The 15,621-nt window shown below is 41.8% G+C and overlaps 1 protein-coding gene across 5 annotated transcripts in view; it reads left to right on the top strand.

The window, feature by feature from the left end:
- Nucleotides 1-15,621, top strand: part of SLC4A4 (solute carrier family 4 member 4) — a 225,408-nt gene that overhangs the window by 205,571 nt on the left and 4,216 nt on the right. For 4 of the 5 annotated variants that reach the window (XM_035325885.1, XM_035325886.1, XM_035325888.1 and 1 more), the window contains 5 exons: nt 3,148-3,216; nt 4,898-5,071; nt 7,526-7,687; nt 12,309-12,405; nt 14,841-14,920. In XM_035325885.1, coding sequence (XP_035181776.1) covers nt 3,148-3,216; nt 4,898-5,071; nt 7,526-7,687; nt 12,309-12,405; nt 14,841-14,884 — 546 coding nt within the window. In that variant the 3' untranslated portion in view covers nt 14,885-14,920. The remainder of the gene's footprint in view (nt 1-3,147; nt 3,217-4,897; nt 5,072-7,525; nt 7,688-12,308; nt 12,406-14,840; nt 14,921-15,621) is intronic. The other variant, XM_035325889.1, reaches the window with a different exon arrangement.

Here is a 15,621-nt window from a genome sequence, read left to right as displayed (position 1 = left end):
CATAGAATCAAATTAGAAAATCTGCTTATCTGTTCCTGTTGGAGGATACTGCCTTTTCCGAGGATGACTGAAGTGGTGCTGTGTGCAGGCACATGGTACAACAGGAGATTTCAGCTGCCACCTTCAGAACGCCACCTCCATGGATCCACAGACTGGTGCAAGCAGTTAGCTGAACAGTAACATACACACGTAAACAGTGGCACCATTCATTGGAACTCAGTGGTGGAGCAGATGGGTGTCTGGAGGAGCACTTTTGGAGGAGACAAATTAAGTTTGGTTGAACCTGAGGGGTCTGTAGGACACAAATAGATGTGAGCCTGGAGGGGAGGATACAGGCAGAGAGTAATGATGCTGCATGTATATAAAATGAAGAAAGTGGCTTTAAAAAGTCAGTGTTCCTATCCTTGATTTGTGAGGTTGTTTTTACAATTAGCAAATTTTTATTTCTTGGTTATAGTTTCATCCTCTCCACAAATAAGCATTTCCATGCCCTTAATTTAATGCCTGATTGTATTAATACTGTTTGTTGGTTCGTGTGACCTTTCCTCACAAGATCTCTCTTCCTCTATTCTGCTGAGCTCCATTATTTCCCCTGCTATTGCTTCATTCATAATTTTTCTGAGCTTACCCAAAGCACGCATACAGGCAAGATCCTCACGCGAGGATGTCTGAAGATAAACTGGCATGCTCCTTGCCCACGTGCCAGTAAGAATTACCTGGCAGTGTTTCAGGACCTTCAACAAACACCAGCAGTAGGGTCTCCTGCTACAAAGAACCGCTTTGCAGAATGCATTGCAGAACATTTGAGTCTTCTCATGCCAGCAGCAAATTGAACGCTAATGGTCCCAAACTGAATAAAATTGGCAATCCACAGAATAATCCCATTCTTGTTTTTTTGTGGGTGTTGTGGTGTTTGTGCTGTTTTTGAACGTCACTCATCTTTCTGCTCAGTTATGGCAGATCTCCACCAAAACACTCTCTACCCTTCTAGGAGAATTACAGACATTTTCCTATAAATACATTCTTAATTCTGTTGGCTAGCAGCAGGTTTGCTCTGAGTACCTATGCCAGCAACCCCATAGCCAGTGAATACTTTGCCAAAACATAATCTTCCAAAATGAAAGTGCTGCTTCCTACTCTGCAAGATACTGTGCTGAAGTTTCACCTAGGAATGACTGACCGGGTTAATTAGCATGGAATGGTGAAATAACACTTGGACATTTTTCTTTTTAATTTTTTAAAAGGCAAAGGAAAAAGATTGGGAGAAAAAAGAGCAATGGAAATGAACTAGCAAGCTAAACTCTGAAAATTTCCTACCCAACTTGCTGCAGGAGTTTGCCTTGTCTTACCTGATCGATTTCTCAGATCCAGTGAGGGTGTTGAATCTCTTGGACACCCACAACTATGTAAGCCACACACTGACTCCCCATCTCTCCCCACTGTGGTGTGGGGTAGTGGAAGACTGTTGAAGCCAGCCTGCAGGAGAATCATTTGGCTTTCAACATGTACTACAAACACAGGTCACTCAAGGACACAAATAAAGGCAACAAAAGAATAACTCAGCGGTCAAGGAGCTCAGAGGAGTTGAGAGGGGAGTGAGACTCAGGTGAGGCAAGGGAGGAATGCAGACAGTGACACTTTGATCTCTGAGGACATTGCAGACGTGGCTCTGGTGACTTTTGTGCTTGTGTGCTCCAGGTGAAATGCATGCATTCTGGATCAAGGCCTCCAGGGAAATTTGCATGGCACTGTGTTTATTACCTAGCAAACGATTAGTAATGTAGTTGGGAATTTGATAAACATAGATTATTTGCTTCTTTAATGAGTTACGTACACAGGTTGGAAAAGATACGTTCCTACCTCAGAAGTCCTGCTGACACTTGGAGCAGGGAAATTTTGGGTGTGCTGTGTCTGCCATTCAGTGGCAGCTGGTTGTCACTGCACAAAGGCTTCCCTCACCGCAAGCAGACGGCTGCAGAGCTCTTTCTGCTCTTTTTGGGTTCCAATAAATTACACAAAGGCCTTTATTCAGATCCTGAGTTTGATTTGTGCCCAAGTATTTCCATTCACATCACGCCGCACTGATTGCACACGATTTTGTTGCTGGGCTGAGGAACGCTTTCCCCTTTTGGCAACTGTACCATTGTTTTTGCCATTGAGTAAAGCTTTGTGCTTTGGGTCGGAGGGCCAGGTACTTTCTTCTGAGGAGCATGTACGTTGTTTCCATGTGCAGGCATATGCTGTAGATGGAGGCTGTCTCCTTTGCAGCCACCTGGGTTAGTGCAGATGCTGGCTCAAGTAGCTGGGCTGGTCCTCAGGCATGAGAGGGGAGGTTTAAAGTGGCATTTGTTGAAGTAGGCAGGAAGATGGATTTAGTGATGGCTGCTCTTGCATTAAACCATGCAAGCTGTCTGGAAACGCAGCTGTGCCCCTGCACATTGCTTGCTTTTCAGCCAAAGGAAGATGTCCCCAGCTGCATGTGACAGTGATGAAGGAATAGGCAGTGCTTAGCACTTGAGGGAGCAGAAATTGTCATTTGAAATGGGAGTTTCTATATGTGAATAATGTAACTCATCATCCTGTATTTATGGACTACTATTAATTAACATGAGTTAAAGTTGGAGTAGTCAGAGATTTGGTTTGCATGACTGTCATTACTCATGTGGGACTCAAGAGGACAGCCCTTCTGGACACATTTCCACATCTTATTAAGTTGTACTTATCCCAGGATCATGATTCTCTGCTTCTCTACCTTCTGCTTCTAGTCTCACCAGAAACCAAGAGGTGAAAAGTAGTTTGGGGTTTCCTGGAACACATTTTACTCCACTTTTTCCTGAATTTTTTGACTACCTGGCACCATCTGGCTTCATTTCCTTTTTCTCTTGGAGATAAAAGTTGCACCAAAACGGGAGAGAACTGGGCTCATTCAGCCTCTGCCCTGTTCTTCCAGCTATCCAATGATAACAGAAATTTTCTTCCTGCTCTCAAAATACAGCAGAAAGATAGCTCGTGTCTATTACTTTGCATTATTCACCCACAGGTGCAGTTCAGATTTATCATGGGTCAAGGATTACGTCTCCCTGCACGTTAACAGTGTGTTGTGTATTCACTTGCTTTTTCCTTCTCTTCCCCCCCTCAACCCCCCAGTTTATTCCCATGCCTGTGCTCTACGGCGTCTTCCTGTACATGGGTGTCGCTTCCCTCAACGGCGTGCAGGTAAGCTCCCGCAGCACCCAGGGCTGCTCTAACCTGGGGTACCTTGTCCACAAGATGGTAATCAGTAACTGCTCATTACAAAGTTTCTTTTACAACTCTTCAGCCTTTCCCTTCTTCTCCGCCCCCTCATTTTCGTTTCCGAAGAAACCCAGGGAGGTTAGCAACTGTTTACAAATATTGCCACACACTGGCTGACTTGAGAATGAGACTAAAGGCAAGAAAACTGCTAAGCAGGAGAGCGACCAAGTCTTATCCCCATAAGCAATGAGGGGGGCCTTTGTGAAGACCTGGGGTTTTTCTTCACCCCAATTTACTGATAGAGAGGACAGAGTGTGCTTGCAAAGGCTCCAGGATCACTTCTGGGATGGTTTGGGTCCTCTGCTGGGACATCTGTTGCAGACTGAAGGAAAACAAGGCAACATGATTTATGGTGGTGGCATTATTCTGCAATGTTAATAAGTGGGAACATTGCTGCTTGCACTGGAAGGGAAGCCAAGCCCCCTTTCTTTGTCATTGAGGAAATATTACGTAAGGAGCCTTTCTCACAGTGCACTATCTTTAATTGGTGCTAGGAAGCTGGAAGTGTTTTTGTTGCTTTCTGGCACCCTATTAATTGTGGCCTTTCTTTTTAGTGCTTAGTTGTGCTCTAATGGGAAAAGACTCTGTGTTCTGTGAGCACCATGAGAATTTACTTGGGTATTCTTTAAAATGGCCCAGGCTTTCATTCACTCATTTGAGATTAATCTCATTTCAGAAGTGGGCAGCAAGCCTAAGTTCTGGCAGGAGACAACAGGGGGATTGTAATATTCACCCTTGGGTTGGTTCTCCTGGAGGGGATTTCCCCTGCTTTCTGGCCCAGGTGCTCAGAAAACTGTGCACTTGTTTTCTGCTGATCAAGGATCTCACTCAGTGAGAAATCCCCATTCTGGTTTAACTCCAAGTCCATCCAGTCCAGCACGGGGCGAGGGACGCTGCCTGAAAAGCTGCCCCTTTTCATCGCTCTTCAGTTAGCTGCATTTCTGTTCTCTGGTAATATGATGTCTGCCCTCACCTCTGGTGACCTCTGCTCCCAATTTATTTGGAAAAGGCACTGTTTTTAAATGCAGAACATCTTTATAGTGTTCCTTGGCAGTAACAGGGTGGTTAACAGAAGTAACGCAAAGTTTGATGCCGACCACAGTTTGGGCATTCATCTTTTTCTCTGTTTTGTGGGCAAAAAAGTCCTTTCTTCAACAGAAAGTTCCCTGTGTCCCCAGCTGCAGCAGATCAGTGTAGTTCTTTTGAAGCCAGCAGAGAGAGCTATTTCCACTGATACCTTAGTTTTTTGGTTTAAATAATGATCATCAGAGCACATGGATTCCTGCTCCCTAAAATAAAGGCACCTCAAGGCCTTGCATTGAGAGATGCTTGGCTCCTGTGTCTGTTTAGGTGCCAAATGTAGATGTGGGAGCTTAACTTCAGACAACTGACTTAAAATGGTTAGCCCATTGCATTAAATTAAATTAAAAGCGTATTACTCAGGAGAGAAAGGAACTGTGCTAGGTTCTCTGCTGAGTTTCCTTTATGTAAGGAAAGCAAGTTGATTCAAGGTTGCACTTCATAGTTTAATAATACTATTGTATTTTTTTTGTGAATCCTGTATTTTATTTATATACATACTGCTTTTCCATTTTCCATCCAGTTCATGGATCGGCTGAAGCTGCTCTTGATGCCTCTAAAACACCAGCCTGACTTTATCTATCTGCGTCACGTCCCGCTGCGCAGGGTCCACCTGTTCACGTTTCTGCAGGTGGTGTGCCTGGCCCTCCTCTGGATTCTCAAGTCAACTGTGGCTGCTATCATATTCCCTGTCATGGTAGGTGATGTTCTCCTTCGCCTTTCCTGGCCGTGCCTCCCTTTCACAGCCTGGGCATTCCACACACAGGCATATGCTCCCTCAAACAGGCAAATCAAATCCTCTAGCAGTAAAATCCCTAGGCTGGGACTCTGAGCTCTGCTCATTATGCTGATATAAGACTGCACAAGGTGAATGTTCTCCACATCCTCTCGGTTGCTTTGACTGCCTTCACATAAATCCTCTGGAAGAAACAAACCTGGAAAGTTAATTTTTTTCCAGAAAGGTGTAGTTAGTTTTGACCGTCCCTGGCTGCCAAGGTTAGATGTGCTGTGTTTTGTCCTTGAGCTGCTTGAATGAATGAGAGGTACACAGTTCTCCTTTTTCAGCCCACACCAGTGTGTGTACAGAAAATGTCTCCCTTGCTTTTAAATAAAACAGACAGGCAAAGAAAAATGAGATGGTAGGGCTGTGATCACTGCTCAGATGAACGTCAAATAGAGGGGAAGTATCGGTTAAATCAAGAGCAAGAAAAGGAGTGTTGTCTTCTTTGAACTTGAGTAAAAAGACAACAATGTTAATTGCTGTGTTTCACATCTAAGGTTGCTATATATGTCTGTAGGATGCATGTCCTCTAACAGTGGGTATCGGAGTCATGTTAAAAGATCTTTCGGATGATGAATGATAAATTATTGATCACACAGAACTATTTTATAGATATACACTGTGCAGCCAGTTCCAAGGCAGATCGAGTCTCAAAACCTTTGGTCATTTACAGGTGGTCGGCAGGTGGTCACTGGAGCAGTTCAGGTCCCAAATGAAGCAGCAGAAAGTGGACCTTGCTCTACCTCTGTACCTGACCTATAGCTCAGCTAAAACAGTTGGGAACAATGTCACCTTACAAACAAATGTATCCAACATGACCACAGCTATGGGCACAGGCATTCTACAGAGCTTGGTCTTTGGCTTGGAGATAGGTCAGACTGCTGCAAAGTCAACACTATATGAAGCTCCCTTAATATATATTTGGGCCAAATCCTACACACACACATGCACACATACACACACCAGTTTCAGGTTTATGAACACGTAAAAACTCAGTCATGGGTGCAATTACAAATTGCAGTGCTTATTTAAGACAGAGAATGAAGGAAAGCGGAAAACAAAACAAGCACAAGCATTTGTTCTCTGGTGCTGGTAAAATTAGAGGAGAAAAGGTTATTCAAGTAAAAAACAAAAAACAACACAGCATTTTTGCTGGAACACATGCTCATATATAAAGATGTTAAAAGTCAGCAGTTCGTATGGACATGCTGTTCCATTCCATTTTTATAGCTGTGCTGTAGAAAGCTGAATTTAAGATCTGGAGACACCTCCTCTTTGCCCATAATAGAATCTGAGCGGGCTGTAAGTTTGCTGAAGTTTGTTATAGTGATGCAAACTCAGTGGAGGTACACTGACAACTTAGATGTAGCTGGATCTGATGACAAAACCTGACATATTTGCACTTGGGAACAGGAAGACTATGAACTTCCAATTTGATTGTGAAGATCCAGCCAATAGCCAGCCCCCTTACTTATAGGGAAAGCACTTTTAATAAAGAAGTAATTTATAGTGGGATAATCATGGGTGTCTGCATGGCATCTTTCCATGAGTAATTTTTCATTTCTATAATCCCATTTTATGTTACGCAAGTAAAAGTTTGAGATTCATTTCTAGGAATAATTTGTGCCATTGATCCTCACTGCTTGGAGCAAACTTTTCCGTCTTAAAATCAGTCTTCCGTTGCTTGTAGGAGTGGGTTACATCTTTTTATAGCTAAGTTGAGCTTTTGGTCTGTCAGTGCACATCTTGGTATACATCTGTTGGTGATGTTAAATTCAGCATAGGCATTGACACCTATTTCAGGCATGTCCCATATTTTTCTCTCTACAAAGAAAAATCTTTTCCTTCAGTTTCCTGCAGCCACAGTCCTAGCAAACTTATTCTGTAAATTCTGAGGGCACACCTAGGCTACTGTCTAATTTTTAAAGAGTTATGTCTAGAGAAGTGGTGAGAAAAAAGTAAAGAAAATTACTCAGGCTGCCCTTGTGAACCTGTATATTTGGCTGAATTCCAAAAATAAATGAAAATATTTATCTTGGGTTGATAGTTTATTTCTTTGCCTGATGCCTGTCAATTTGATGTTAAAGATGACCTTTGCCTTTACAGGAGCAGTAAATGGTTATCTTAATGCTTCTGTACATTGCTCCTGTTTATTCTGATGTAAAACACCCACCTGAGGCCTGACTCAGTTCCAAAGTTTAGGTTTTCAAGTTGAACAACTGGAATATCTCAATCACCTTGTTCTGTATATGTTCATTTACAACCAGAATTGAAGCATTTGGGATTATGAAGCACCATCAACATGAATGCAAAGAGCGTTCCCAGTTAAAGGTAAAATATATCTCAGTGAGAAGTCCTCTGCCTTTTCAGATCCTGGCACTTGTAGCAGTCAGAAAAGCCATGGACTACCTCTTCTCCCAGCATGACTTAAGCTTTCTTGATGACGTCATTCCAGAAAAGGACAAGAAAAAGAAAGAAGACGAGAAGAAGAAGAAAAAGAAGAAGGGCAGTCTGGACAGTGACAATGATGATGTAAGGAGCTTTTCTGCTTTTGTCAAACTACTTATTTCTAGCTAATCCTGGGTGATGGTTCCAAGCCCCTCTCCAGCACTGGGGGTGGGGATTTCCCAGCCTCTTGCAGCAGACCAGCACAATCCTTACCTGCTGCAGCAAATCTCCCCCAAACAAAACTTCTTTTCAATGTTGCCTTCCCTTTTCCAGATGTCACCAGCCTGTGGTAGGTGGTACTTGCATTGCCAAGAATGAAATCACACTTTCCACAAGAGCCCTAGATACCTGCTGACATGTCATTCCCTTTACTAGAATGCCTTTCATCACCCTGCCTTGTTCATCTTTCCCTCCCTCCTCTGCCTTTCTCTCCCCCCTTACTGTCTCTTACATTTTAGGAGAAGAATGGTTTTCGCAAGCAGCTCAGATGCTTCTGAAAATATTCTGGTTTTATTTTTTATTTCTTTTATTACTCTTTTTAAAAGCACAAAAAGATAAGACTTGTCATGTTGCAGGAAAGGCTGTTAATACTCCTGACCTAAACATTTAAAAAGCATACATGCCCTTTCTGCTGTGCACTCTGCTCTTTGCTCCTACCTTAGGTTACAGCATGCCCTGAAAGGGTGCAATTTAGCTTGCTAATGTCATTACTAAGTGTGTTGACCTGATTAGACTAGATTCATGTGCCTTGGAAATTCTGCACTTCATTGTATATGTCTTAAGATGAAATGTCGTTCTTGTGCCTTTAAACATTCTCCAAGCCTCTCCAGGCCTAATATGAGCTGAAATTCTATAAACTTAAATAGAAGTGCTGAACACACAGATTATAGAGCACTTCATATGGCAAGTGTAAACTGCCTTTGGAGAGCTGGCTGCCTCAGTCAGCACTATCTTTTGCTCCAGCTGGAAGACCATGTTACAAGGGAGCTAGGTTTTCTTAATGATGAGCCACACGGAGGGTACTGAGCGCAGTGTCAGTTCTGCTTGTGTAACTGTCCAGAGTTAATGAAGAAAGGCTTTTCCTGTGGTTCACACAAAGGTAAGATCACCTGAACCTGGAAAATACCAAAATGTGGTAAGAGACATAAATAATAAGGGATCACACCCTTGGGAGGAGGAAGTTAACAGGAAAAGTCAACTGCCCCTTTCTCACATGTTCATGCCCAGCTCCCTGACCTGCAGCCAGCAATGCCCAAGTTTTGAACTCCACTGTGGTGTGGCAGAGAAACAGCAACACCAGTTGTTAATCTGTTTGCTCCCTGGCCTACTTAATTGGTGCAAAGTGGATAACAGCAACCTCAGGAAAAGGGAATTTCTGAAGTAGCAGCTGCTGGACCAGTGTATTCATCAGGAGCATTTCTTACAGTGAAGCCTGAAGGAGAGAGTGAGGCACGGTCAGCTGTGGGAAGTACTGCTGCCACCACACTGTAAGGTCATAGGTGATGCTATTTTTTGCCCTACTGTGTTTGCTTTATTTCTAGTGTGTATTATCCGTATCCTTCCTACACTGAGCAGATCTGCCACATTAGCCCCACTTACGCAGGCAGGTGAGTTAGATGATAAATTCAGTGTCTTCAAGAGTAATAAGGCAGTTCTAGGAGTTCCTCTGGACTGTTCCAATGCCTGGCCTTACCCAAGGTTTGCAGGACAGAAAGCGCAACCACGATCCAGGTGGAGAACAAGCCATAACTCAAGTCCCTTATGTAAGAGCTCTGTAACACCTCTGCAGATCTGTGTTAGAGGCAACAAAGTTAGACTGTTCCAGTGAGAAAATATACAATGGCTTTTCTATAGAGAACGTATGCTGTGTAAAGCAGAACGTATACAGTAAAAGAGACAAAGCTAGGAATTTCATAGGTGAAGGTGCTGTAATGTAGGAGGTAGCCTGGATGCACTCTTTCTTATTAATCAGGGTGAATCCCAACAGGGAAGACTGGCCCTATTTCAGACAGCAAACTCCCCTCTCCCTTCCTTCCTGGCAGTCACTGGTCATTAGTCTCCTCTGTTCCTGTACTCTTTTTTCAAGAAGTACTGTGGACCCATCCCTGTTAGCAGTGCAGCTCCTGATAAGACTTTCAGCCCTGTTTCGTATGACTAACAGGGAAGGCAGGAGCTTCATGCACACATTCACACACCATGCCTCTCAGCTGGGGGAGACAAGGTAACAAATGTTTCGTCTCTTCTATTAGTCCAGTGGAGCAGGATTCAAAAACTCTGCCACTTAAGTTTCAATGAAGTGCCTTCATCTCCATGCTACATTGCCCTGTGGTATGTGCATTTATATATTACTGTGTGTAGCAAGCAGTTCCTTGGACAGGCTTCCTTTTCATTTCAATGGTTGTCATTCCTGCAGCACCTGGAAAGCCAAGGTCATGGGTTTCCTTCAGTAGATAAATCTGTACAAACCAAAATGAAAGTCATCCTAGTGTCCATAGCGAACAGTCAACAAAGGTTTGACTCCATTCCTTCGTTATGACTGATCTGAATCCAGCAGCATTGTATCCTGAGCTATGGCTCCTGTATCTATGGTATGTTTTAAGCTATCTTCTGTCTTCTCAGGCTTTCAGTGAATTTCAGGTACAGTACTTGATCTAGAGGATGATAGAATTGATGCAAAATGTTGGTTCCTAACTGTTCTTGTTTTTTTTTTCAGCACTTGCCTTTACCTCCTTCCTGAACATAAAGAACTTGACATTATTGGTTTGATTGTTTTCATCCTTTCTGCTCCAGAAATATGCCCCCCCACAGTTAGGACTATGGGATTTTGCAGGCAATTAGTTAGTTGAGTGAAGAGAACTGCTGGGCATTGCTAAGTGGTGTTAGGCAAATGAATACAGCAAAACCTGGCACTAATAGAGACCAATCTCTTAGCCTGTGTTAGGACTCACTGTTGAAAGTTCTCACTGGGGGTTTGCAAGCAGTCAGGGGCTGTGAAAAAAGAGCTGCAAAGAAAGTTTTTCAGTAATCTCATCATGCTCCCTCCAACTTGTTTTTACAAAGTATAAATTAATGAGACTAATTGCTGTGTTTGCCTAAGGTTGTACGTAATGGAAAGTTGAGCACCTTGGTTTTCTCTCAGATTTTATGTCCAAAATGCATAATCTAAGAAGGGCCAGCAATTTTTTATTTTATTTTATTTTTTATATTAGGATGGTATATTTAATTTAAGAGCCAAAAATGATGTGTCATAGCCTCTTCTCTCCTTTGGGGCATTTTTGCCAACCACATGTACTTTCTTTGACTCTGTTCATTTTACACAGTCAAGTTTAAAGCAGACTCCAAGCACCAGCACTGTCATTCTGCAGGTCTTCTATATCAAAAATATATACCAAACTATAACTATACCAAAACAGTGATATGCTGGAAAGATTACCTAGCTCTTATGCTCATTTACAGCATAGTTACAAACGGACGGGGATTTGGAATGGCTTTATTGCCTCCATGGGTCTTCTGCTGAATCTTTTTTTTATTTGAGCTATGCTTATCCCTAGGCTGTTTAGAAACAAACAACAACAAAAAAACCACTTGTGCAGAAACACTTTCCTATTAATTATACAATATTGCACTGGATGTATGTAGCATTAAAAAATAATAATAATCCAGGGAGGAAGATTAGAGATTCTCTGGCTTCCGTAATGTTTTCCCGCCCTGACTTTAGGTCTTCCTTCCTCCAGTGCAGTGTTAGGCTCCGTGCTGTGTCTGGTTCTCTCCAGAAACAAAGATATGTTAACGTTTCTGGCATATATCACCTTAATTTCTTTGCCAAGTTAAGCAGTATCAGCCTCTCTTTGGTTACGAGACATTCAAAAAACAAAACAAACCAGCCCAATAATTCAGAGTACCTTCTAAGCACAAGCAAGTGCATTATTGAAGGCAGTGGGGCATAATCATGGAACTCCAGGGGACCCTGTGGCTATGGTGTGCTGATGATTTGAGCAAAACCTTGCTGAATTTAACAGAAAAGGTGTCCTGGAGAATGACTGGCTAATGTACACCATTTTTTCTACACTTGTAACTCTTGACCAGTTTGCCATATCTCCTGTGTGGCTGGGATTATGTGAATTTTTAAAAGGACCCTGGATCTGATAAAAAAAAAAAAAAATCTTACTGTAAATAAAGGTGTGGCTGAGACTGGGTCTGACTTGACTTAAATAAAGAGGACTTGAAACAACACAGCGTAAGGAACCTCTGCCATATAGGTCTGACACTCTTCCTCATAGAACAGTTTGGAAGGGAAAAAAATTACAGAAATCACAGCAAGATAAAACTCTGTGATGAGATTTCACAGAAGCCAATGCCCTGTCATTTCTGCCTACAAATGCAATTTAATCTGTATTTCCTGCAGCCAACTCCAACCTGTATTGGTTGCAAAGGAGCTGGTGAGTTGGGGAAAGGGAAAGATAACACTTAGATAACATTACTCTTTCTGTTTTATGTCCATAGTTCGAAGGAAGAGGGAAAAGGGGTGCAATAGGGAGCTAGTGAAAACGAGCAGACCACTTGGCTGGATAATTCCTTTTTTTCGCCCCTGTTTTTCCTCCTTTCTCATTCCTACAGAAACAATATGAAGGATAATTTTAATTCGTGGGAGACAGTAAGAGAGCAGTGGACATTTTCTAAGACCTTTTACACGTTTCTTTCACAGTCTGACTGCCCCTACACAGAAAAAGTCCCAAGTATTAAAATACCAATGGACATCATGGAGCAGGAACCTTTCCTAAGTGATAGCAAACCTGCCGACAGTGAGTAGAACTAACCTATTGCATGCCTGCGTGACTCTGACTTGCAGTACAAAAAAATACAGAGAATTAAAAAAAAAATAACAAAAAAAAACCCACATTTTCTATTACTTCCAAAGTGTTTTTTTTTTTTTTTTTTTTTTTTTCTTTCATTTCCAGGCCTCTGGTTTTGGCTTTGTTTTTATGTGTTCTTTACAACACATATGTTATTCCTTCTGGTGCCTCCAGCTTAAGTGCTGTTGTCCTGCTACTAACATGTCTCTTGGTAACTTCCTCTCTCCTCTCTTTAACTTCCCCATCCACTCAGTCCATTTCTGACCTTTGCCATTTAGTTTTACCTTTGCTGATGGTTTGCATTGATTTTTTCTCTGAGCCTAGTGTTCTGGATTTGTAGCATGTCTAAACTGCATCGCTGTTTCATTACTGTTTATTTCTTTAGGTTCCAAGCAATTGCAAAACTCAGCACTTTAAAAGAATAATTAAGTGAGTCCTTGATCTGCATTATGCATTAAACAGACAAGGCAGTGATCATGTGACTATTAACGTATTTCCCTTCTTCGGTGATTTGCTTTTGTGCTATTGCTTCTTTTTAATTACCTGTCTTAGTATCTATGGTTGATTATTATAATCTTCATTTTCATTTTCACTTCTCATATTTTAGTCTTTTAAGTGAGGAATCAGAAATAACAACTGACTTCAGCTTTTTTGCCTTTGCACTGACTTCTGAAAATACTGTGAGCAATGGGTTCAATCTTGACATAAATATGCTGTTTTGTCATGAGGTGGGAGTGGAGAAACAAGAATGATAGTAATGAATCAGTGCTGGTGATAAGATTTCTAGGAATAAGACCTAGAAACACAGTTCTTTAGATCCCTTAATTACCATTTGTGTTTAGGAGCTGGTACCTAACTACCTTCAGTTTTGGTGACATTTGGCAATCCCAAGCAGTGAACTGTGGTTTTAGATAAAAGAACACTTAAAGATTAACATTCTAAAATGAAGCCAAAGAGAAAGATGATTCCTTTACTATTTTCATATTCTTTGCGTTTTACTGACAAGAAAAGGACAGAGAACAACCTTGGACCAAACAGATCCTCCTCTTTTTACTGTGAAAATGCCTTGGTGCACTAAAACCAAATTACATCCTAAATGTTGTTACACAGGATCTTATGGTCACGTACGCTGTTTTCAGCATCATTAAGGCTGAAATAATTAAGGAAAAGTTAATACTTCTGCCACAAACCTGTTCACTGGAATGCCCTTTAAAGCAATAAAGAGTAACACACCCATGTGCCAAGCAGCAGTTAGTTTGTGTATTTGTACATTTTAATGATTGGGAAATTGATTTGCTGGATTTTATTTAGAAACAATGCAAAAAAATAAATTCAGGCCCTTGTACTAGAAAAAGTAGCTGGAATCCATAAACACCATGGTATCACCCTAGAATATAACTGCTCTGAGACTCAAAGAATATTACTAATACTACTAATAACATTCAGTACTTGAGCATATTTTGCATGTTCAGAGTGCTTGACAAACAATTTACCCTTCAACCACTAAGGCAGAGAAGTGGATTCCAACTGTTTCTCAATCCAAACACGAAATTCATTTTTTACTCCTTAGCTTCCCTTCAGCAATAGCAAGAATAGGATTATTATTAAAAAAGAGTACACTTCACCACGCTGGTCAGGAAAGGAAAGTGATTGCAGGCAACAAGCCACCTATTTTCTCGCAAGGAGTTTGGATGCCACAGTGAGGAGCGCAGGGTAACTAAAGACATAGATGAAAGGTAAGTATCAAGATCTAAAGGTGCTGAAATGAGGCCAAGAAACTGAGTAATTTTCCTGAGATGGAATCTGGGAATTTCCCAACTTGACATTTTGCGCCCAGGCCCTGCTTGAGGGATTCCCAACCTCTTTTTTGTTAGGCTGCTCCAAGCACTGCAGAGGGCACGGAAACACTCCTGCCCATCCTGGGCTGAGGCTGGCTTTGTGGGGAAGCGCACCCCAGACAGAAACCCTTCACCAGGCTACAGTGCAGGCCTGGTAAATACAAAGCAGGTTTTCCTGCGGTCTGTTTTTTTTCAGAGTGACACAGCTGCCTCTTGTGTGGCAGATGGGCGACTGCTCGTGATTGTACAACTGCATATGTAGTTGTGTGTCTGCATGTGCAAGGGCATGCTGCTGAATGCAGCTCACAAGGCAGTCTTTGGAAATGAGTCTCTTGGCTGTGTTGGCAGTTCAAAGGTTTATATCTTGGAGGAGAGACTTATTTTTTTATTTTTATTTAGAAGCTGTGAAATTTATATGGCAGGAAGTCAGTAGTAAAAAGCACTGCAAAATACATCAAAATTTACTGGACATACTGAGGCTGGGCTTAAGAAAATATAAATGCTGCATGCAATGACAAAAAAATGATTTCCTTTCCTCCCTGACAGGAGAAAAATCACCAACATTCCTTGAACGCCATACGTCGTGCTGATAAAATTCCTCTTTTTCAGTCACACACCATGCCAAGGTAAGCAGCCTTAAAATGCAGTTTATAATGTTTCTTCAAAAACATCTCAGCTATGCTAAAGTGTACTGAAATTAAACAAGGCAAAGCTCCTGTCCCTCTATAGGAAACTCTTAAAAAGCACTTTTAGAGTTCATAACATACAGTTTCCACATCCTAAGTTTATTACAAGCATGGACTTACAGTGTGGAGACAGTGGAGAGTCTGCAGGAGACATAAGTACACCACTGGCCTTGCTTCAAGCCCAACTGCGGTACTAATGCCTGTTTTGGTGACTAAACCGGAAAAAAAGTTGTGGAATGATTTGGGATTGTTTAGACTTCACTATATAAAATTTCATACAGGCAGTTCATGAATTTTGATACAGCCTAGTGTGAAGCACAAGTGCTAGATACTTGGAGCTCCTCAGTCAATAAAATCAGTGGTTTTAACCCCCCAACATAAGTAGTGTTTGGCCCAATTCATTAAAATAATTTTATGTGATGCACAGGCCTAATGAAAAGTAAAGGTACATAGGACAGCTGTATATTACCACTGCCTATTTATCTGATATCAATATGCTGTCAATTTTAGAAAGCTATATTGTACTTGTGGGTGCTAATGAAAGGAACCTGATCCTCAGTACTGGGAGTTGGCCATGTGTTCTACTTCCAGATGTGACACTGCGTACCTTGTCCAGTAAGAACCAGGATCAGCAGTTTTCC

This window comes from Oxyura jamaicensis, chromosome 4 (genome assembly GCF_011077185.1).
Source record: "Oxyura jamaicensis isolate SHBP4307 breed ruddy duck chromosome 4, BPBGC_Ojam_1.0, whole genome shotgun sequence".
In the NCBI taxonomy this organism is placed as follows: Eukaryota; Metazoa; Chordata; class Aves; order Anseriformes; family Anatidae; genus Oxyura; species Oxyura jamaicensis.
Note: the sequence above shows the minus strand (reverse complement) of the source record. Positions and strands in the feature narration are given on the sequence as shown.